Raw genomic sequence first — 22,032 nt, forward strand, 5'->3', positions numbered from 1 at the left:
GCCAGGCCCAAGGCCCCCACACGTGGGGCTCCTCTACTTCTGGCAGATTCTCTTCCTAAAGGGAAGTGAAAGAGTAGTTTTCCCCAGCATCTCTGGAACCTGGGACTTGCAGGGCCCCAGGGACGGGGTACCCGAGCCTGAGGGGGGTTTGCGTGGACCTGATCCTGTTTCTGCCCCTTAGCCCCGTGCCTGGGGTCGACCAGATGCCCAGGCAGTGCTGGGCCTCATGCTGGCAGGGCCATGCAGGTGGCCCGTGTCCAGTCTGTGCTCCGGGGGGGGGGCGGGCAGCAGCCCACTGGCCAGCTCAGGATCCCCTCCTGATTCGGGGCGACCCAAACGGTTTATATGGACCTGGCGGCCCCTGCTGTTGTGAGGCCCCTGTTCTCATCGCCCCGGCATGTGTCGGGGGCTCCTGGCTGGACTGTCCCTGTCCTCACCGTGGCTCCCCTGTGCCCAGAGCCAGGACTGCATCGTGGCGGCCGTGGCCTGCAGCAAGATCCTGAAGGAGCTGGCCAAGGAGGAGGAAGACACGGACAGCTTGGAGGAGATGCTGGCGCTCGCCGACGAGTGTGAGCACAGAGCCATCGGTGAGCTCGGGCGCGGTGGCCGGGGACGCTGGCACACTCCCCCCGTGCCCCCAGGGCCCTGGTCCCCGGCCTCCGCCCCTGCTCCTGCCCGGCCCGCGCCATGGGGACGAGCCGCGCCCTGACGCTGCCCCGGGTCTGACTGGGACCCTGCTGCTGTGACGGGGACCTTCCTTCCGCCAGGGGTGTTCACCGAGTGCCACCGGAAGGATGAGGAGAGAGCTCAGAAGCTGCTCACCCGGGTGTCAGAGGCCTGGGGGCGGACCACCTGCCTGCAGCTGGCCCTGAAGGCCGAAGACATGAAGTTCGTGTCGCACGGAGGCATCCAGGTGACCCTCTGCGGGCTCGCTTGCTGGAAGCGCGGCGGGGGGCTGCGGTGCGGACGCGGCCTCTGCCCACCTGGGGGCACGCGGGTCCCCGTGCTGCGGGCCCTCGGGGGCCTGGGGACCCTGCCGGTGTTCCTGCCCGGGAGCCCACGGTCCTCCTGCCCCCCGCCCCGGAGCCTGTCCCTCAGCCCTCAGATGGGGCCCGGTTTGTGCTGTGCCTGGGCGGGCCCCTTGCTTGGGGGATGCGGGCTCACCCCAGGGGCGCGGCCCAGGGTACCTCTGGGCTGAAGCTCCCCGTTGCCCACAGGCCTTTCTAACGAAGGTGTGGTGGGGCCAGCTGTGCGTGGACAACGGGCTGTGGCGGGTGATCCTGTGTATGGTGGCCTTCCCGCTGCTCTATACCGACCTCGTCACCTTCAGGTGCCAGCGCTGCCGGGTGCTGCTCAGGGGCAGGGCCTGGGCTGCCGTCCCCAGTGTGCCTCGGGGGGTCACTGTCCTCGTGGGTGTCACTGGCTGCCAGGAGGGTAGAGAAGGTGGGCAGGAGGGGAGGGAGGGTGCCCCCGTGCCGGACACCCACTGTGCTGAGCACCTGCTGTGTCCAAGCACCCACCGTGGGGGGAGCACCTGGCCTGCATCATCACCCACCTTACAGTGAGCACCCGCCCTGCCCCGAGCAACCACCCTGCCCTGAGCACCCTCGCTGCCCTGAGCACCCTCCCTGCCCTGACGCCTGCCCTACCCTGAGCACCCACCCTGCCCCGAGCACTCACCCTGCCCCGAGCACCCTCTCTGCCCTGAGCACCCTCGCTGCCGTGACACCTGCCCTACCCTGAGCACCCCACCCTGCCCCAAGCACCCACCCTGCGCTGACACCTGCCTTGCCCTGAGCACTCACCCTGCCCCGAGCACCCACCCTGCGCTGACACCTGCCTTGCCCTGAGCACCCTCCCTGCCCTGAGCACACTCGCTGTCCTGACACCTGCCCTGCCCCGAGCACCCACCCTGCCCAGACACCTGTCCTGCCCTGAGCACCCTCTCTGCCCTGAGCACCCATTTAGCCAAGCATTCGTTTCAGTCCTAGTGAAACCAGAGCCCAGGCTCTCAGGGTCCCCCCTTCGGTGGAGCCGTCTGGTGGCGCCGTGTGCGTGGCCGCGTGGGCAGGGTCAGCGGGCTGCACGGATGCAGGCTGTGTCTGGGGCTTGTGTCTCTGCCATGTGACACGAGCACAGGGCCCCAGTCCCCGGGGGAGGCAGAGATCACTCGGGCTCTCAGCCCCCGCCGCTCCATCCCGCCGGCCCCGTCTGCCTGCAGGGAGAGGAGGCTGCAGGCCACGAGGGGGCTCCTGCGGGTCCGCGCCTTCTTCAACGCGCCCGTGGTCATCTTCCACCTCAACATCCTGTCCTACTTCGCCTTCCTGTGCCTCTTCGCCTACGTGCTCATGGTGGACTTCCAGCCCACGCCCTCCTGGTGCGAGTACCTCATCTACTTCTGGCTCTTCTCGCTGGTGTGCGAGGAGCTGCGGCAGGTGCGCCCACCGGCCCCCTCGCCCCTTCCCCGCGTCCCCGACCCGCGTGACCGGCCCCTGGGACCTGCAGCTGGCTCATCCACGGGGCCAGGGCTGCCGCAGAAGCAGGCGAGCCGGGGTCCCGGGGAGCTGGCTGGCGGGACAGAGAGGGGGGACGCCCCGACAGCATGCGCCTGCAGGTTGGGCAGGGCTGTGGCGGGGCAGGGGCGGGCTCGGGCACCGGGGAACCCCCCCTGTAGCTCTAGGCCTGGGGATGGACCCGCGCGCCCGGCCTCGTCCCCCCGGCCCCCCCACTCGCTCTGGGGAGGGAGCATGTGGACAGCTGGGGTGGCGACGGCGCGGACGGGCCCCCAGCCCTGTCTCCTCGCAGCTCCTCTACGACCCCGACGACTTCGGCCTGATGAAGGTGGCTCTCCTGTACTTCAGCGACTTCTGGAACAAGCTGGATATCGGTGCCATCCTGCTCTTCGCAGCTGGCCTGAGCTGCAGGTGCGCGGCCCCCGTGCCATGGCCCCCCGAGCCTGACCGTCAGGCCTGGGACTGTTGGGGGGCACAGGGGCAGGTGCGGAGCTCCCTGCCCCCGGCCGGCCCTGCGGCCCCCCGCCCTCCTCTGCGGCCGCGGGCCACCCCACTGTCCATCACGCCCTGCCGTGGCTTCCCGAGGGGCCGGCGTGGCCTGCCTACCCTGCCCAAGGCTGGGCTTTTGGACTTTTCTGAAGACCTCATGGAAGCGCTGGCCCCTGACCCCCCACCCCATGCTCAGTGCTTGGGGTCCAGAGGCCTCCGGAGCCACAGGCGCACTCGGGGGCGGGGGGCGGGCGGGCAGCTGGGACAGGCTCCGGGCGCGGCGAGCTGAGGGCCCCTTGATCCCGCCCCGGGCCAGGCTCATACCAGGGCTGCTGTACCCCGGGCGCGTCATCCTGTCTCTGGACTTCATCATGTTCTGCCTCCGGCTGATGCACATCTTTACCGTCAGTAAGACGCTGGGGCCCAAGATAATCATCGTGAAGCGGATGGTAAGGGGACGAGGGGTCCTCATGCTGGTTGCAGGTGAGGTGCTCCAGGCCTCGAGCACACCTCTGGGTTCCCGTGTCCTGCTTCCCTGGGGCCCCCACCCCCCGCTCGCCGGTCCCAGGTCTTTGCCTATAGGTCACCTCTTCCAGGCGGCCTCCCCTGACCCCCACAGCTCCTCCCTCGTCCCTGCTGCGGCTCCTGTCGCTCCCCTGCCCTGTGGGCCACAGTCACATCCAGCCCCTCCTATGCATACCCCGTTAGGATATGGGGCAGGCCCGGGACTGTGGGCCCAGCGTCCCTGCCCTGGGTGTCGGCGGCGGCAGCTCCCTGCATGGTGGAGCGCACAGCCCGGGGGTGTTGGGGGGGCAGGGGGAGCATGTGGGTGCGGGCGGCTGCAGCTGGTGCCCCCCTGTCTGTGCAGATGAAGGACGTCTTCTTTTTCCTCTTCCTGCTGGCTGTGTGGGTGGTGTCCTTCGGGGTGGCCAAGCAGGCCATCCTCATCCACAACGAGAGCCGAGTGGACTGGATCTTCCGGGGGGTCATCTACCAGTCGTACCTCACTATCTTCGGGCAGATGCCGGCTTACATTGACGGTAGGACGGGGGGGTCCTGACAGCCCCAGCAGGGGTGTCTGTGAAGCTCACAGAAGGATGGAGGACAGGGGGTGGGGGTGGCAGCCCCCCAGGTGCCGTGCGGCAGAGACAGGTGTGTGCGATGCTTGGTTCAGGGGGGTTGGCATCAGCGGGGTGCGGGGGGGCCTGAGCTGAGATCCAAGGCAGGCCAAGGGTGTGGCCTGGGGCTCTGGGGCACCAGCTGACCCCCCCTACATGCCACCCTGTCCCCCCAGCCTCCTCTGGATGGGGACAATCCTTTTTGTATACTGAGTTTTTTCTTTTCAACAGCTTCATTGGGGTATAATTCACGTACCATGAAGCTCCCCTGCGTAACATGTGTGCTTTAGCAGTTTGTAGCCCACTTGCGGGATTTAATTTTAGAACATTTGCATCACCCGCTAAAGGCCCCATTAGCAGTCACTCCCCATCCCCCCGACCCCAACCGTCAGCGACTTTCCGTTTGTACAGCGTCCACTTTCCATTCGTACAATTTGCCTTTGCTGGACTTTTCTTATAAATGGGACAACGTGATATGCAGTCTTTGCGTCTTGCTTTTTCTTTGTGTAATGTCCCCGAGGCTCATCCATATTGTAGCCTGCATCCATTTTTATTCCCTTTTATCGCTAAATAATATTCCCTCATGTGGCTAGAACGCATTTTGTATCTGCGTTTGTAGGTCAGTGAACATGAGTTGCTTCTACCTTTTGGCTGTTATGAATGACATCGCCACGAACAGTTATTTATAAGTTTTTAAATATGTTTTTGTGTGGGCGTATGTTTTCTTCTGTCTCGGATATGTACCTGGGGATGGAATATGTACCTGCTGGGGTGTATACCAAGTCTGTGTTTAACTTTTTGAGAAATGGACAAACTATTTTCTTTTTTTTTGTTTTGGGTTTTTTTTTTTTTTTTTTTTTAAGACCTCAACCTGTTTAAGACTACATTTTTTTTGGTATTTTTTTTATTGGAGTTTGATTTGCCAGTATATAGTATGACACCCAGTGCTCATCCCATCAAGTGCCCCCCCCAGTGCCCGTCACCCAGTTACCCCATCCCCCTGCCCGCCTCCCCTTCCACTACCCCTTGTTCATTTCCCAGAGTTAGGAGTCTCACGAACTATTTTCTATGACAGCTGCCCTGCATTTTACGTCCCTGCCAGCAACGTATGTAAGGGCCCCACTTGCCACGTTCTCTCTGGCTTGTCGTTGTCTTTGCTTCTAGCCATCCCAGCAGGTGTGAAGTGCATCTCTTTGTGGCTTTGATTCACATTTCCCTGATGGCGAGTGATGTGGAGCCTCTCTTCATGTGCTCCCTGAGTCATTTGTACGTCTTCTCTTTAGAAGCATCTACTCCTCTCATTGGAGTAGACCCCATTTCTCAAGGGAGTTATTTTTCTTTCTTATTGACTTGCAAGAATTCTTTACATATGGACACCAGTCCCTCTCCTATATGTGATTTACCAATATATTCTGCGGCTCATCTTGTCACTTTCTTGATCGTGTCCTTTGAAGCACGTAAGTTTTTAATTTTGATTAAGTCCACCTTATCAATCCCTTTTATCATTTGCGCTTTTGGCGTTGTGTCTCAGAACCCACCACCTGACTCAAGGCCGTGAAGACTTATGTCTGTGTTGTTATTTTAAAAGTAACAGCTTTCGTTCTTACTTTCGCACTTCCGGCTACGTAAACTAATTTTTTATACAGCGGGAGGCAAGGGCCATTCTTTGGCACACAAATTTCCAGTTGTTGGAGCACCATGTGTTAAAAAGACGATTCCTCCCCATTGAATTGTCTTGACCCCCTTGTGAAAAGTCGACTGACCATTATTAATGAAAGGGCTTATCTATGGAGCCTCCATTCTGTTCTGCTGATCTGTGTTCTTGTGCCAGCACCACACGGCCCTGGTGAGTGTAACTTCATAGTAAGTTTCACAGTCAGGACGTGTTGTGAGTCCTTCAACTCGGTTCTTCTCCAAGATTGCTTTGGCTTCTGGATCCCTTGGGTCCACATCAGTTTTTGAATCAGCTTCTCACTTTCTCCAAAAGCCATCTGGGATGTTGGCTGGGAGCATGGGATGCCTTTCCGCTTATTTAGATCTTTAATTTCTTTCAGCAATATTTTGTAATTTTCAGTGTATACGTTACGCTGCTTTTGAGTTCATTCTCAAGATTTTTACTATTTTTCACGTTATTGTAAATAGAATTATCTTATTCAATTCATTTTTGGGTTGTTTATTGCTAGTGTATAAACATGCACTACATTTGCCTGTCGATCTTCTATCCTGAAAGCTTGCTGAGCTTCTTTATAGCTCTCATAGGTTTTCAGTGGATTCCTCGGGATTTACTATTAACAAGATCACGTCCTCTGCAAATAGAGATGCTTTTCCTTGTCCCTTTCCCATCCGATGCCTTTTATTTCTTTTTCTTGCTTCATTATCTTGGCTAGAACTGCTGGCGCAGGGACGCCTGGGTGGCTCAGTGGTTGAGTGTCTGCCTTTGGCTCAGGGCGTGATCCTGGGGTCCTGGGATCGAGTTCCGCATCGGGCTCCCTGCAGGGAGAATAAATAAGTAAAATCTTAAAAAAAAAAAAAAAAGAAGAAGAATAAGAACTACTGCTGGTGGAACATTGAATGGAAGTGTTCAAACATCTGTATGTTGCCCCTGATCTGAGAGGGGGAGCTTTTCAGTCTTTTACTATTAAGCACGATGTTCACTGCGGGTTTTTGGTAAATGTCCCTCACCAGGGTGAAGAAGCACCTCTGTCCCTAGTGTCTTGAGTGCTTTTATAATGAAAATGTACACGATTTTGTCAAATGCGTTTCCTGCCTCTGTTGAAACACTCACAAGATTTTTGTTCCTTATGCTATTAATACGGTGTGTTCTGTTCACTGACGTCCAGGTGTAAAACCAGCTGTGCATTCCTGGGATACACCCCACCAGGTCGTGGCGTGTAATTCTTTCTATGTGTGGCTGGATTCGATTTGCCGGCATTTTGGGGAGGGTTTTTGCATCTATGTTCATAAAGGGCATTGACCTGTAGTTTTGTTCTTGTCTGGTTTTGGTCTCAGGGTGATTCCGGCCACATAGAACATGTGCAAGATTCCCTTTTCCTTCATATTTTGGAAAAGTTTGGGAAGGATTGGTTTTAATTCTTCAGACGTTCAGTAGAATTCACGAGCGAAGCCATCTGGGCCTGAACTCTTCTTTGCCCGAAGTTCTAAGTTCTAGCTTTGATCTCTTTGCCTGTTAGAGGTCTGTTTGTATTTCTTCTTCACTCACTTTCAGTGTTTTGTGTCTTTCTGGGAGTTTGCCCATTGTGCTAAGCCATCTGCTTCATTCGCACCCCGTTCTGTAGTATTTCCTTACGGTTCCTTTTATTTTTGTAGGGTTGGTGGTAATGTTCTCTCTCTCGTTTATCACTTGAGCAACTTGAAACTTTCTCCCCCTTGATCAGTCCAGGCGAAGGGTTGTAATCTTCTTAATCTTTTCCAAAAACCAGATTTTGGTTTTATTGATTTTCTTTGTTTCTTTTGTGTGTGTGTGTTTTTTAATCATCTCTCTTTAATTTATTTGCATTCTGATCTTTCTCCTTTCCTTCCTTCTGCTTCCTTTTGGTTCAGTTTGCTTTCCTTTCTTTGACCGAAGTGGAAGGTTGTGTTACTGACTTGAGCTCTTTCTTCTCCTTCCCAGTGTAGGCTTGCGGGGGGCGGGTGGTTGGCAAAACGGGCACAGGGCGGTGGGAGCACTCACCCTTGGAAACAATATCAAATCCGAGGTGAGTTGGACAATGTTGTCCATAAGCCCACTTCCCAGCGTTAACGGCCGTTAACACCTGCCTCTCGGTGTGTCTCCTTGGGAGCTATTTGATGTACAAGCTGGACATATATTTATGTTTTATTATCCTCTGTGCCCTTCCCTTTTCGACGCATGTGGGACCACACTTTAGTCTGTACGCCCTGTTGTGTGGTCAGCACGTTGCCTGTGCTGCAGGGTTCCCTCCCCCTGCCTCCCTTCTCACTGTGGTAGTTGTTAACTTTCTCCGTTCCACTTCTCTCCCACAGCACTGGGCTCCCCGTGGTTGGGGCCTGAATCACCCGTCCTGTGCTGGCTCCTGCCCGGGGCCCATGAAATGCCCTGGAGGGGTCGGCTGGGTGCTGGGACTGGTGCATGCTCCAGGCTGGAGTGCAGGTCTGGCCCCTGGGCCTTCCCGCTTCCCTTGGCCAACACACCTCCTGCCCATGGAGGATGCTCAGGTGTAGACAGCCGCCTTCTCTGGGTCTGAGCTGATAGCTGGGGTCACCCCGTGTGGGGGCGTCCAGGCCCTGGGGATGCTCATTGTCCAAAGGGCTCTTGCGACTGTGTGTGGCTTTCTTTGTTCCCTGTGCACCCCCTGCCCCCAGGTGTGAACTTCAGCCTGGACCAGTGCAGCCCCAACGGCACAGATCCCTACAAGCCCAAGTGCCCCGAGAGTGATGCCATCCGGCACGAGCCTGCCTTCCCCGAGTGGCTGACGGTCATCCTGCTCTGCCTCTACTTGCTCTTCACCAACATCCTGCTGCTGAACCTCCTCATTGCCATGTTCAAGTGAGTGCTGCCCGGATGGGGGCCCAGTCTGCGTGGCCTGAGCGAGTCAGGGGTTCTGAAGCACCTTGCTCAACCCAGTGCATGGCCTCCGTCCCCGGTCCCTGCTGCGCCTGTCCCGGGCATGGATGTGCAGAGGCCATCCATGGGCTGGCGGTTCACAGGGAACTGAGCCTCCAGGGGGGCCCGAGGCATAGCCTCGCATAGGGGTGCAGCCTGGACTTCCGCCCGGGGCTCTCAGGAAATACCCGAGGTTCGCTCAGCTTCTGTCCTGTTGGAGAAAATATTACATTATACAGATTGTTCATGGAAATAAAAAAGATCCAGGGGGTGAAAGCTTTCCATGCAGACCTTTCATTTTGCAAATAAAGGACCTGGACTTTGTGAGGCAAAGGGACTTGGCTGGGGTCATCTCGAGATGCAGAGGAGCGCGTGCCAACTGCTAGCTTCTTTAAAACGCTGCTCTTCCCATAAGGGAGGACCTATATCCGTCCTCCGTGTATAAAGCCCAAGCAGGAGCAGAGTAGAGGTCAGCGGTGGGACCACGACCCCGGCCAGGACCCTTGTGTCCCTGGTCTGGGCAGCCGTGTTTCTCTCCTGCCCCCCGGGGGTCTCTCTCCGTCTGGCACTGGGCAGGCAGCCGAGGCCCATCTGCTGGAGGACAGGTGTGCGCTGATGAACCTCGTCGGCCCCATGAAGACACTGTCCCTTCTACGTGTCAAATTCAGATAAACTCTACTTAGACTTAGATACCAGGACGCGGTCCCCTCCCGCCAATCCCCCGCCTTGTTTCATCCGCTAACAAGACGCATAGACTAAGATCTAGGTGTCCTTTCTTCTCCCCTCGGCTCCCAGGGAGCTCAGAACTCCGCTCAGCTGTCTTCCTCGGCCGCAGGGTGGCGCCATCCTGGGTGGCGTGCATTTGCGCTCTGTGGGGGCCCAGACCCCCCAGGCGGTGCCGTGGGCGGTTCCCCATCGCTCCCCGTGCCTCCTCCTGCCGGCCTTGTGTGACCCGCGCCCCTTGCCTCCCACCAGCTACACGTTCCAGCAGGTCCAGGAGCACACGGACCAGATCTGGAAGTTCCAGCGCCACGACCTGATAGAGGAGTACCACGGCAGGCCCCCCGCGCCGCCCCCCTTCATCCTGCTCAGCCACCTGCACCTGTTCATCAAGAGGGTCGTGCTGAAGATACCCGCCAAGAGGCACAAGCAGCTCAGTAAGCCCGCCCTCCACGCCCCCAGCGTGCTCTCGGCTGTCTCGGGGTACGGTCGGGGTGAGCATGGCTGCTCCTTCTAGAATCCTCGAAGCTCAGAGGGCTGAGCTGACGCAGACCACCCAGGTCTCTGAGGGACCCGCAGCCCCTTAGGTGGGCCTGGGGTGGGTTCTCTCTGCAGTTCCTCCCGCCAGGGCCCCTCCCAGTCTCCCTCATCCAGTGTTCGGGTCCCTCCATCTGCCCCCTGCCCCCCCAGAGACCAAGCTGGAGAAGAACGAGGAGGCCGCCCTCCTGTCCTGGGAGATCTACCTCAAAGAGAACTACCTGCAGAACCAGCAGTACCAGCAGAAGCAGAGGCCGGAGCAGCAGATTCAAGACATCCGCGATAAGTAGGCGAGGCCGGGGTGGCCCATGGGGCAGCCCACGGGGCGGGAGACCCTACAGTTCCAAGTGGTCCTGGGGACATGCCCAGCTGGGGGAGGCCCAGGCACTGGCCCCTGCGTGGGAACCTGCATCCTCCTGCTGACCCATGGCCTTCCCTCTGGGTCCTTGGGGAGGCTGGCCCCCTCGGGTGGGGAGGAGGGTGACGGTCACCTGCACTGCAGACAGGACTGAGTCCTGACTTCCTCAGGGGCCGGGGGTGGGAAGCAGAGGGAGGGGTGGGGGTCTGTGGGAGGCCCACCTGGCCAGGGAGGGCGAGCTCAGTGAGCTCCCAGGCTCACGGCCTTGCTGCAGCTCCTGTGGGGACTGGTGGCCCGGCCTGGAGCTCCGGCTCGCCTCAGGGCCCCCCTCCCACTTCTTTCTGGTGGGAGGTCCGTGCTGCTTTGTCTGTCCACCCCACCCGGATGCCCCGATGGGCGGGAGGACGTGGCCCTGCTGTCAGTGCGTGTCTTGCGGTGGGCCAGGAGGAGGAAGGGGCGATGGGCCATGTGGCTATACCAGCTCCTGCTCCTGGTGCAGTCCCCTGGGCCGTGCATGGAGAGGGGGGTGCCCTGGGGCCTTGGGGGAGCACCCAGAGGGTGGGCCCCCTGCAGCCAGGCCAAGTGCACCTCAGAGCCGTGCGCCTGCCTTGCTGTGCCTCTCGGCTCATCCGTGATGTGGAGCCAGTGATGGCACTGCTTCCAGAACACACGGGAGGGTGCGCACACGCACGTCCTGGCTGGAGACACAGGGGATGATGCCCTGCACTGGCCACCTTCCCTCCCTGGGTCAGGTGACCATGGTGCACCACGGTGCACCACGGCCCCACAGCCCCGTGGCCGAGCTGAGCCCACCCCCCTCCACCCACAACGTGGGGCAGGGTTTGATACAGAAGAGCATCCCGTGCGGGTGGTACTGGGCACCCTGGGCACAGCCAGGCAGGAGAGCCCGGACGCGGTCTGGCCGTGGGATTACTCCCGTCAGCGTGGCAGGCCGAAGCTGGGTGAAACTCCCGTGTTGTAGCAAAATGAGACCAAAGCAGACGTTCCCCAACCAGCCGCGCGGCCCTCGCCGCACCCAGGGCGGCCCAGAAGCAGCGCTGAGCTCGGTGCTTCGCCTCTGGCAGCCGTGGGCAAACCTGGGTGAGGCGGGTCTCGTACCTGCACCTCCCGGCCAGGGAGGCCCCTGCAGGCTGTCAGGTGGCCGTGTGAGCCGGGGTCACCCACTCGCCACGGGATCGTCCACGGGGTAGGCCGTGGTCAGTCTGTGCAGCAACGTGTGTTGTAAATAGCTTCAGAGGAAAGGGAAGAGGCCTGGAGCTAACGGCTAAGCCCAGGAGGCTGCTGGGTCTGGTGGGACTTGCACCCGCAGGCTAGCGCCGCAGTCCCTCGGCATCCGGGCCCCTGGGTCGGGCCCGGCTGGGCTCAGCTGCGTGCTCTTGCAGGGTCAGCACCGTGGTGGACCTGCTGGAGAGGGAGAGCCTGAAGCAGTCAGGCCTCGTGGAGCAGAGACTGGCCTCCCTGGAGGAGCAAGTAGGTTCGGGGCCCGGGCCTCCGCTTCTGGGTCACGGGCTGGACAGGCCTGGGGTCAGGGGCCGAGATGATGAGCGTGCTGGGGGGCCGACCAAGAGAAGAGCTCGGGGAATCTTGGGGGCGATTGTTCCCAAGCAGGAGAGGCGCCTTCTTCGTCCTCCAGAACATTCTGCGAAACACCTCCCCGCTGAGCTCCGCCGCTGGTGCCGGGCGGTGTCTGCACCACGGGCTGGTCAGAGGAGCCTCTGCCCCACTCATCCCCCGTCAGCGCACACTCATGCTCCCCCCACCGGGTGGGCCACACTCCCTGGGCTCCAAGCCCTGGGCCTGAGACAGGCAGCCCCGAGCAGCCTCACCTCTAAGAGTCATCGCCTCGCAGGCCAGCGGGGCTCAGGCGCCTGAACGTTCACTCACCCCTCCTCCGTCCATCTGTTCATCCACCTGTTCATTCCTCCGTTTTCCCACCTATCATTCCGTCTGTCCATCATCCGTCTACCATCCATCATTTTCCTTCTATCCATCCCTCCCTCCCTCCCTCCCTCCCTCCTCCTTCCATCTATCTGTCCACCCACCCATCCATCCGTCCACCATGTCGTGTTTCCTGTGCTCCTCCTCCGTGCCGCATCCCAGGCTGGCCTGAGGAACGTCAAGGTGAACAGGCATTGTCTCCCCCTCAGAGGTTTCCAGCCTGGTGGGCACAGACATAAATGTCATTGTCACAGTGTGTTTTCATAGGTGTAAGCGTAGGGACTGGCAGTCAGGGAGGCTCCAGCCTCCGGGATAAGGAGGTGTGGACTGGGTGGAGGCTGGGCCCCTCCTTCTATGCCCTCCTGCTGGGGGCACAGAGGACCGGTGCTTTCCTGTGAGAGGCCCTGCTGCCCACGGCAGCCTCCCAGCAGGCAGGCCCTGAGCCCCACATGCTGTCACTGAGTCCCGCCTCTTCTCAGCTCCGGGGACTGCTGCACACGGGGGTCCGCCCAAGCTGCCCTCTCTCCGTGGGTCCTTGCCTTGCTGACACCCTCTACAACGGGTGCAGTGCGGCCGAGCAGTGTTCCCCCGGCCCCCATTCATCACATGGCTCCTACTATCACCTGTCGTTGAGTATGTTTGGCTTCTAGAAGTTTCTTTTCTCTGGGAGGAGCAGGAGCCGTGGGAAGCTCCAGTGGGTAGTCCTGAACCACCTTCTTCCTGTGGCTCAGATTTCCCCTCCTGGAGCTTCGTTCAGGGGCCTCTGGTGTGTCCGGGTCCAGCAGTCATTGTGTCTCACTGGAGGGCACTGCCGGCGACCAGCGGCCCTGGTCCCGAGGGGAGCAGGGTGGGCTTGGATGCTGACGGGGTCACTGCAGCAGGATGGGCCTCCTGGCCGCGCCCTCACTCGCAGTCTCAGTGGAGGTGTGGGGATGCAGTTCGGGGGCAGGTGTTGACCCCATCCTGTTTGGGACGTGCCTTCCAGATGGCCCAGACGTCCAGAGCATTGCACTGGATCGTGAAGGCCCTGAGAGACAGTGGCTTTGGCTCCGAGGAGGGCTTCCCCACCCTGGGTGAGTCTCCCTCTACTGGCCCGTGGTCTCCTGAGTCTGGGGGCGTGTGGGGAGGCGGAGGGGCTCCCACTGCGCCTGGGGGTGGGCCTTGGGAGCCGCCCAGCCTGGGGGTCCCAGGGGAGCGCAGCCCGCCCCGTGGAAGCAGGGGACGTGACCAGGCAGAGACTGAGCAGAGGCCTGGCCCACGCCCCGTCCTCCCTCCCCACCCCCCCGCCGCCCCCATGCATCGTGCTGCCCAGGAGGTGCCCCGGGGGCAGAAAGCAAAGTGCACGCTCCTCAGTGTGCAGCCAGCCAGGAAAGGGGCCCGATTAACTGCTGACCCCAGTGGAGCTCGTGGGCCCTCCTTTGCTCCACGGGCTCCGGGGTAGCCACACAAGGAGCCAGGCGCTGGCAGGCGGCACTGCCCGACCCCAGACCTCTGTCCTCCTGGCGCGGGGCCCCCGTGAGGGCTGGCGGTGTTCGGTCTGGGCTCAGGGAGGTGGAGGCGGCCCAGTCGTGGGGACGGGGCCATAGAGGACGCCCCCGCCCCGTGGGCCAGGTGTCTGAGCCGGGCCCCGGCTTTGCCCACGGCTCCCCGTGGCTCTTCCCAGCACCCCAGAAGGCCTCCCTGGGGCGGGACCGTGAGCCGGACGGCGGACACAAGGCGGAGGACGCGGGCGACACCCACCACGTGAACGCCCGGCACCTCCTCTACCCCAACTCCCACGTCACGCGGTTCCCGGTGCCCAACGAGAAGGTGCCCTGGGAGGTAAGTGCCGGTCTCAGCCAGAGGCGCCCGGTGTCCTCACCGCCGGGCACCAGGTGGCCTCACCTGCCTCAGCCTCACAGGGACGTGCTGGACAGAGGAGGAAACTGAGTCACACAGGTCCACACAGCTAAAGGTGGTGGAGCTGGGATTGGAGCCAGGGCGCTGGGGGGGCTCTGACCCACACAGGGAGCAGACTGCTCCCCGCCTGCATCCGCCTCACCTGTCCTACAGCCCGCATCCCCAGGGAGCACTTGCTGCCCCTTTTTGGGTGCCAGGTGACAGCCTCTGCATGCCCTCCCTGCCCGACGGGCTTTCACTCTGGCCTTTCCAGAATGTTCCGGGCTGTGGCTTCCATTCTTTCTCCCAAGTGTCTGAGAGCTGGGGGGCCTCCTCACTTCTGGAGTCCAGCCTAGACCCCCCATCCTGGGGCCTCCCCTAGACCAGCAGAGCCATTGCGGCCCCCCAGGTGGGCCCCCGGGTCAGGTGCACCCCTCAGGCCTGCCCGAGCATGGAGCTACTGTGTGCACTTTGGGGACGCTCCCGGGGTCCTTGCCGACAAGCACCTTGAGGAGGAGCTGCCCCTGTCACCTGGGGTGCCTGGGCCCCAGCCGCGCGGTCCGGGGTAACAGCCTGGAGTGAGAACCGCCGTGTTTGTGCAGACGGACTTTCTCATCTACGACCCGCCCTTTTACACGGACGACAGGAAGGACAAGGGCTTGGTGGACCCCGTGGGAAAGTGAGTGTGGGCACCCCCGGGCCCGGGTGGGAGGGCGGGCGAGGACCAGCTGGGCGCTCCGGGGTGGCCGCCAGAAGCTGCTCAGGTCGAGGCTCCTGCGGGGACAGGGTGCCCCGCTCCCCCCCCGGGGCTGGGGGTGCCCGACGCCCGATCCGGGGCAGCACCCCCTCCCATCGGGGACGTGGCTTCTCCCTTGCTCCCAGTGCCCTGGAACCCCTGGCCGGGATCACCTACAACGCCGTGGATGGGCCTATAGACCGGCGGAGCTTCCACGGGGTCTACGCGGTCCAGGACGGGCTCCCTCTGTGAGTGCAGCCGCCGCCCTCGCGCATCACCCCGACCCTTGTGCGGTGCCTTCGGGGCTTGCTCCTGGGGTCAGCGGTCCTGTCTTGGCAAGCTAGCCGTTTTTCTGACAAAAACGAACAAAACACAGAAGAAAAGAGACCTTGACATAACGGGTTTCCTTAGCACCATCCCTGCACCTCCCGGGACTTACCGCTGGCCTCGGGCTCTTCGCCTCCACCTGAGTGACCTCGGTGACTTCCGTTCTTCCCTGTGCAATGGGGATGAGCTCCCGCCCTCTCCATAGATTAACGAGAAAGCAGGCTTCACCTGAGAGGGTTCTGGCCTCAGGGGATAAGCTGAGGGGCTGGTGGGCCCGGGTCAGGGGCTGGTGGTGTTTCCCAGCGTCTGTTCCCTGCGGGGACGGGCTCTGTGCCCCATTGTACATCGAGTACATGCAACGTAAAGCTGTCGAGTGACCGGTGGCATCCCGCCTGCGGTGTGTCAGCCTGGGGTTCTGGAGGTAGAGGAGCCTCCTCTGCCCCGGGTGGCTGGGGCGGTGGCAGCACCAGGGCTGGGAGGATGAGGAAGGTGCCATCAGAAGTAGGGGAGGGATGACAGGTCTCTTGGATGCCCTGAGCCCCGGGGGGCGGACGAGGCCTGAGAGAGGGGGCAGGCGGCAGGCATTTACGTCCTGGAGCAGGAGCGGGTGACTGTCGGGAGGTGGTGGGAAACGGGAGGGCGTGAGAACAGGAAGCTGGCCCCAGCTGTGGGGACGGGAGGCCACGTGGGGTGGGGCAGGTGCAGGTGGTGGCATGGGAGGAGTCAGGCTGGATGCAGATGTGTGTCGTGTGGTGCGACGATCGAGCTGCACGCTCTCTGGGGGGCGGGATGCCCACGCTACCACGTACGCGTCTGCGGTGGGGCTGGATTTCTTCTCCCAAGGAGACCTCTTTCCCTCCCCACCAAGTCCACGGTGACCTGAAGCTCCTGCCTTGTCCCTTGGAGTCCCAAGGTGGTGGCCCCGGGTGGGGAGGTGGGTTTGGCCAGGCCAGGGGAGAGGCTGGCAGGTCCGGGTCTCATCCCTGCCTCCCCACGCCGGCTCTGAGGTGGGTGCCCGGGCTCTGGAAATCCTGGGCCGGGGAAGGTCCGGGGGGAGCCAGCACGCTCCCCAGTGAGTGCCCTGCCCACTGCCCCCACCCAGTCCTCTCGGAGCCAGGCGGCCTAAGTGACCCCCGTCTGTCCCAGGAACCCCATGGGCCGCACGGGACTGCGTGGGCGTGGAAGCCTCAGTTGCTTTGGACCCAACCACACGCTGCAGCCTGTGATCACCCGGTGAGTAGCCTCGGATGAGGCCCCTCAGTCGCCGGTGGGGCCCTCCCCGTGCGCCGGCAGCTGAGAGGACAGATCGTATGTGGGGCCTGGGTGCACGTGGGCCCCCCCAGAGCCTGCTCCGGCCTCCCGGACCCCCCTCCCTTGGGTGCCTCTGGGAGGAGGGGCAAAGCCACAGACCAAGGCCCAGGACAGACACGTGAAAGTGTGCATAACCCCCCCCCCCCCCCTCCCCCCCCCCCGCTGCATTTCCAAAGAGCAGCAGGGGAGCGGCTGGGGCCAGGCATGGCTTCTCTCTGAGGCTTTTGATAAAACAAACAAAAAAACAACTTTCCTGAAAGGCCGCCCCCTTCTAGTCCCACCGGCAGGCAGCACCCACCAACGAGGGGAAGACACCCCTGACAGTCATAGGCTGGTTCTCCCCCTGGAGCAGGTTCTGGGGAAAGGAGACAGGGCTGGGCGCCGGGGAGGCCGGGGAGGCCGGGGGCTCCCCCCCATCCTCCCCTCGGTGCAGGGAGAGCTGTGCTGAGGTCAGGGGATCCCCCGGGCCGCCCCTTCTTCAGGTGGAGGCGGAACCAGGACGGAGCCATCTGCAGGAAGAGCATAAAGAAAATGCTGGAGGTGCTGGTGGTGAAGCACCCCGTCTCAGAGTCCTGGGCCTTGCCAGGGGTAAGCCGCTGCCGTGCGTCCGTGCCGCGGGGCGCTCCACCCGCTGAGCCCCTGCAGGCGCCCCCCCCCCCCCCCGGCAGCTGTGGACCCTGCCCCCGGTTCTGAGGGACACACTGGGGCTTGGCTTCGTACAAGGAACTCCCCTTCCCGGCTCCTTATCTTGTGCTCGTGAAGACGGGTTCAGAGACTCTGGTGTGTGGGCGCCGACGGAGCACTAGGCTCGGGGCTGGGGCTGCGTCGGAGGCTCGCGGTCCTGGGGGCCGACGTGGGTCCCCGTGCAGGTGTCTCAGGCGGGCACCTGCTGCGGGTGTGTGGCCCAGAGCTGAGCCCTAAGGACAGGATGGCGTGTGGGGCTGGGGGGCGGGAGGAACGGTCCCTCTGCTCAGGAGCAGCAGCTGGAGGTAGGGCTGAAGGCCCGAGTGCACCCCAAGGCCTTGTGGGGAAGAACACGACAGGGGTGCAGAAGGCCCTGGGCTGGACTGCTCCCGTTTGACGCCCAGACCGGTGCGCCCTCCCCCCATCCCTGTTCTGGGGTCCTGGCAGGAGGACCAGGTCACCCAACAAGCTCTGAGCTGGGGCACAGCCTCTGGGATGCAGCCCCTACTGGGGACCCCTCCTCTGAGCGCGTGCCCGGGAAGTTCCCTGATTCCCCCGACCTCAGCACCCGCCCCGGGCCCCGGGGCTGCTTGGCTGGGACGGCCTGTTGGCGGGCATGCGTGTGCACCCAGGTCCTCAGGCTGCGGCGAGGGGTCCGGGGCTCCGGGTGGCTCTGGCCCCTGCAGCCAGGACCCCCGGGCCCCCGCTGAACCAGGGGGCGGCTTACGGCCAGTCCCTCTCCCCCCGGGGCTCCTCTAGCATGATTCAGTCTCCGTCTTGGGCACTTTGGTCTCTGCGGGCAGGACACTGGCCCAGCACCAGTGTGGGTCTAGCAGTTGGCGTCTTCTGAGCCGTGTACCCACAGCCCCAGGCCGTGTACCCGCAGCCCCAGGCCGTGTACCCGCAGCCCCAGGCCATGTACCTACAGCCCTAGAGCCGTGTACCTGCAGCCCCAGGCCGTGTACCTGCAGCCCCAGGCCGTGTACCCGCAGCCCCAGGCCGTGGACCCACAGCCCCAGGCCGTGGACCCGCAGCCCCAGGCCCACACAGGTCCCCAGCACTCCAGCATTCGAGGGGCAGCTGTGTCTCTTGCGCCAAAGCGGGATGGCTGTGACGTGGACTCGGAGGGACTTTGATAACAAACAGGGCCTCCCAGAGGGGCGAGGGCCAGGCAGCGCAGGCCAGGATCGGTCCCCGGGGCGGGTGGCGTGGGGACTGGCCGGGAGCCCGGTCTGGGGCGGCAGAGGTGAGAGCTGGCACCTGAGGAACGCGAGTGGTGAAAACGTGCCCTGCTGGGGCCGGGCTGGCGGAGGGCAGGGCACTGGTGGCCTCCGGGCCTGAGAGAGGCCCTGGTGCCGCTGCAGCCCTGAGACGCCGTGCCTCTGGCCTGACTCAGCCCGGCTCCGTCACACGCTGACGTGGGCAGTGGGCTCTGGGCAGTGTCACTCGGCCCCGAGACAGCCAGGCCGCAGACACGCCTCCGCCTGTGGCTCCGGGGCGCTGGCCGGCTGCCCACGCCGGGTATGGGGCCGGGGGGGTGGGTCCCCGGACAGCCTCACAGACCCCCTGCGTCCTCCCCACTCAGGGCTCTCGGGAACCGGGAGAGATCCTGCCCCGGAAGCTGAAGCAGGTCCTCCGTCGAGAGTTCTGGTCTCCCTTCCAGAACTTGCTGATACAGGGCACGGAGGTAAGGCGGCCGTTCTGCTTCGCTCCCGTCCGCGTGTCCTGGTCCCCACGCTGGCTGCGGCTGCACAGGAGGGGACACTGGGACGCCGCCCCCACCCACATCCCGCAGCTCCTGGGGGAGGAGCTGGGACCAGGAGGTGCCCGCCGTGTCCCCATCCTCCCCCTCCAGTCTTGCCCCGAGCACACGGGCGCGTGGGATGCAGGGTCTGTGTCCCGCAGGGCAGTGGGCGGTCGGGCCTGCAGCCTTCGCTGAGTCTTCTCATCATCACGAAAGCAGTCTGCGGCCGCGCGTGCCCCTTCCCGCGGGCCCACGGCGTGACCTCCGTGTGCGCAGGCCGGGGCCGGGGCCAGCCAGCTGTCCCCCCAGGAGGGGGCCGCGCCGCGCACGTTTCTTCCTAACTTGCCTTTTCACTCAGTTTGCGATGGCCGCGGTTTTAGGCCCCGATCTACAAATCCGCCTTTTCCGTGGCCGCGGGATGTTTTGTGCCTTGAATAGCCGAACGTGGCCAGCGGGCACCTGGGTTGTCGCCGCTCCCGTGTCTGGCCCAGTTCAGGGCCAAACAGGCGACAGCTGATATTTAGACTTTTGACCTCCGGAAGCCAGCCGCTCCCAGGGCCCGGCCCGGTTGGTAAAGAGAATTAAGTGGTTTACTTACTGAGGGGGGATCCACGCCACACAAAATTAGCAAAGTGAGCGGGGCCGTGGCATCGGGTGCCCCGCCGTGTTGTGCGATCACCACGTCCACCTCCAGCCTCCAGAACATTCCCTGGGCGCTCTCTGCGCCCCACCCCTCCCCCGCGGCACTGGTCTGCTCTCGGGCTCTGCACCCCCCGCCCCCCTGCCCCCCACCCCGCCCGTGCAGGGCCCTGGTTGCAATCACACAGCGAGCAGCCTTTGGCGTCTGGCTTCTATCACTCGGCGCAATGTTTTTGCCGCCCGCCGTCCCGCTGCAGTCCTTCCAAGGCCGGGCAGGGAGGCTCTGGCTGCGGGCCGGAGCCCAGGAGGGGGCTGAGTGAGGCGCGGGGGGGCCCCCTTGGGTCAGGCACGTGGAGGCCGCATCGTGGAGCAGGCCGTGTGGACGGGGAGAGAATGGGGGGGGGGCCCCCGAGGGTGAGCAGCTGTGGCCGGGGGTCCTCGTGGAGCAGCAAGCAGGGGTGGGGCTCAGCGCTCCCCGGGGCGGATGGGCTCACCCTGTGCTGCCTCCCAGGTGTACAAGGGGTACGTGGACGACCCCAGGAACACGGACAACGCCTGGATTGAGACAGTGGCCATCAGCATCCACTTCCCAGACCAGAGCGACATGGATCTGAAGAGGCTGAACTCTGTACGGGCTCCGGGGAGGGGGCGACATGGGGCCACCATGCTCTGGGGGGACCTCCAGGCCTCCAGGAGGGGTCTGCCCGGAGTTCCAGGCGGCCAGCACTGGCTGAGCCCAGATGGGGGGCTGCAGAGAGTAGGGGGCCCCGGAGGCACCTGCAGATGGCCGGGGCGGAGTCAGAGCTGGACCTCCTGGGAGGGGGTCAGGTGCCCATGGGGATAGCGTCCCCCGCACTGAGATCAGTGCAGAGCTGGGACCCCCGGGCCCGGGGAGCAGACCCGAGCTGGGTTTGCAGGACGGACCCCTGAGAATAAGGCTACCGGCTGTGTCCTCAGGATGGATTTTCAGGTCTAGGCGGGAGTTCTCGGAGTTTTTCACTCCCTTTGATAGAAGAGCCCAGTGAAGCAGCCACAGGCCAGAGACCCCGGGTGGTGGCGTCCCCGAGGCCCTTCTGCAGCTGGTTTTGAGGGTGTTTGGGCAGAGGCACGTCTGGCTCAGGAGGGACTCAGCACCTACGTTTGCCCTTGCAGCACCTGCACACCTGTGACCCCGGGATGTCCGTCCAATGGCAGGTGGTGGACAAGCGCATCCCACTGTATGCCAACCACAAGACCATCCTCCAGAAGGTGGCCGCTCTGTTCGGGGCTTTCTACTGACCCGTGGGCTCCAGCCGGGACCCCCGCCAGGGGCAGGTGAGGCTGGTCGGCCCCCGGCCCCCGTGGAGGCTGCCCGGGACCCAGGCTGACACCAGCTGCCCAAGGGCCCTGCCGCCCTGGACCTCGCCGGGGCCGGGGGCTGCTGCTGGGGTGCCGCGTGGTGTGGTTTGGGGATCTCCACCTCGAGTCGCCGACCAGATGGGCCTGTGAACTGGACAATGTCAGGGCGCCCTGAGAGGAGAGCCAAGGCAGGGGACGGGCTGGCTGTGGTTACACGGCCATTCCTCGGGGTTGACGTGGCCCCTGGGACCCGCCAGCCGTCGTCACCCCTGGCAGCCCCGGCCCGCGGCTAGTGATTCCCTCCTGGTCACAGCGTGAGCAGCTCTTCCACGACAGGCGTGCACTGGCCTGGGGGCTGCATCTCCTGGACAGTCGGGGATCCCCCGTGCTCTTCTCCTCGGGCCCACAGCCCGGAGGTGGTGTCCACCGTGACCTTACGCAGACCTCACCTGTGCTGGGGTGGGAGCCGGGGCTGTCAGGGCTGAGCCCGTTCGGGGGCGGGGGCCACACAAGCACACGTCTTCTCTGGAGACCACAGGGTGTCTGCCTACGTGCCAGCCCGGGGACTGGGCGGGAGCTCCCCATGCACGGCACTCCCTCCTTCCCTGTGAGCCCAGGGAGGGGCAGGCGGTGGGCATAGACGGCGGGGGGAGCCACCTGCTCCGTGTCAGTGACTCACAAGCCATCAGCATAAACCGCCAGGAGTCATCAGGGCCGGGAATGTTGTAAAACCCAACATTAAATCTGCTGCTCCCTCCAGCCTGGCCTGCGTCTTCTGTGCTTCCTGCAAATAAAGTTCAGACACCTGCAGTGCTCAGGGCGCTGTGTCTGAGTCACTGAAACCTCTTTGGACCGTGGCGGAGCCTCCTCCCGAGGCCCTCTCCTACGGTTCCTCCCTGTGCACATCCTGAGGCCCCTGAGGCCCAAACTCATGATTTCCTCTCTGATCCCCTGCCGCCCGGCTCCCTACTCTTCATACCCCTGGACCCAGCCTCCGGCATCGGCCCCCAGCACCCAGGCTGGTCCGCAGGGATCTCACACCCTCTCCGTGGCTTCCGTCACACACAGGAGTAGGGGGGACACGGCGGGGGGTGGGGGG

At 62.9% G+C, this 22,032-nt stretch overlaps 1 protein-coding gene across 9 annotated transcripts in view; it reads left to right on the plus strand.

The window, feature by feature from the left end:
- TRPM2 (transient receptor potential cation channel subfamily M member 2) overlaps positions 1–21,692 on the plus strand; it is a 47,837-nt gene extending 26,145 nt beyond the window's left edge. For 7 of the 9 annotated variants that reach the window (XM_072807163.1, XM_072807164.1, XM_072807160.1 and 4 more), the window contains 20 exons: positions 458–587; positions 768–913; positions 1,218–1,330; positions 2,222–2,435; positions 2,806–2,924; positions 3,319–3,451; positions 3,871–4,042; positions 8,462–8,645; positions 9,678–9,859; positions 10,113–10,245; positions 11,721–11,808; positions 13,262–13,349; positions 13,940–14,097; positions 14,757–14,833; positions 15,037–15,138; positions 16,364–16,450; positions 17,011–17,116; positions 18,798–18,899; positions 20,107–20,223; positions 20,748–21,692. In XM_072807163.1, coding sequence (XP_072663264.1) covers positions 458–587; positions 768–913; positions 1,218–1,330; positions 2,222–2,435; positions 2,806–2,924; positions 3,319–3,451; positions 3,871–4,042; positions 8,462–8,645; positions 9,678–9,859; positions 10,113–10,245; positions 11,721–11,808; positions 13,262–13,349; positions 13,940–14,097; positions 14,757–14,833; positions 15,037–15,138; positions 16,364–16,450; positions 17,011–17,116; positions 18,798–18,899; positions 20,107–20,223; positions 20,748–20,873 — 2,577 coding nt within the window. In that variant the 3' untranslated portion in view covers positions 20,874–21,692. Of the gene's footprint in view, positions 1–457; positions 588–767; positions 914–1,217; positions 1,331–2,221; positions 2,436–2,789; positions 2,925–3,318; positions 3,452–3,870; positions 4,043–8,461; positions 8,646–9,677; positions 9,860–10,112; positions 10,246–11,720; positions 11,809–13,261; positions 13,350–13,939; positions 14,098–14,756; positions 14,834–15,036; positions 15,139–16,363; positions 16,451–17,010; positions 17,117–18,797; positions 18,900–20,106; positions 20,224–20,747 lie in introns of those variants that run through there. The other 2 variants (XM_072807167.1, XM_072807166.1) reach the window with 2 other exon arrangements.
- Positions 21,693–22,032: the final 340 nt, after the last annotated feature.

The sequence above is a fragment of the Canis lupus genome, chromosome 30 (genome assembly GCF_048164855.1).
Source record: "Canis lupus baileyi chromosome 30, mCanLup2.hap1, whole genome shotgun sequence".
Taxonomy (NCBI): Eukaryota; Metazoa; Chordata; class Mammalia; order Carnivora; family Canidae; genus Canis; species Canis lupus.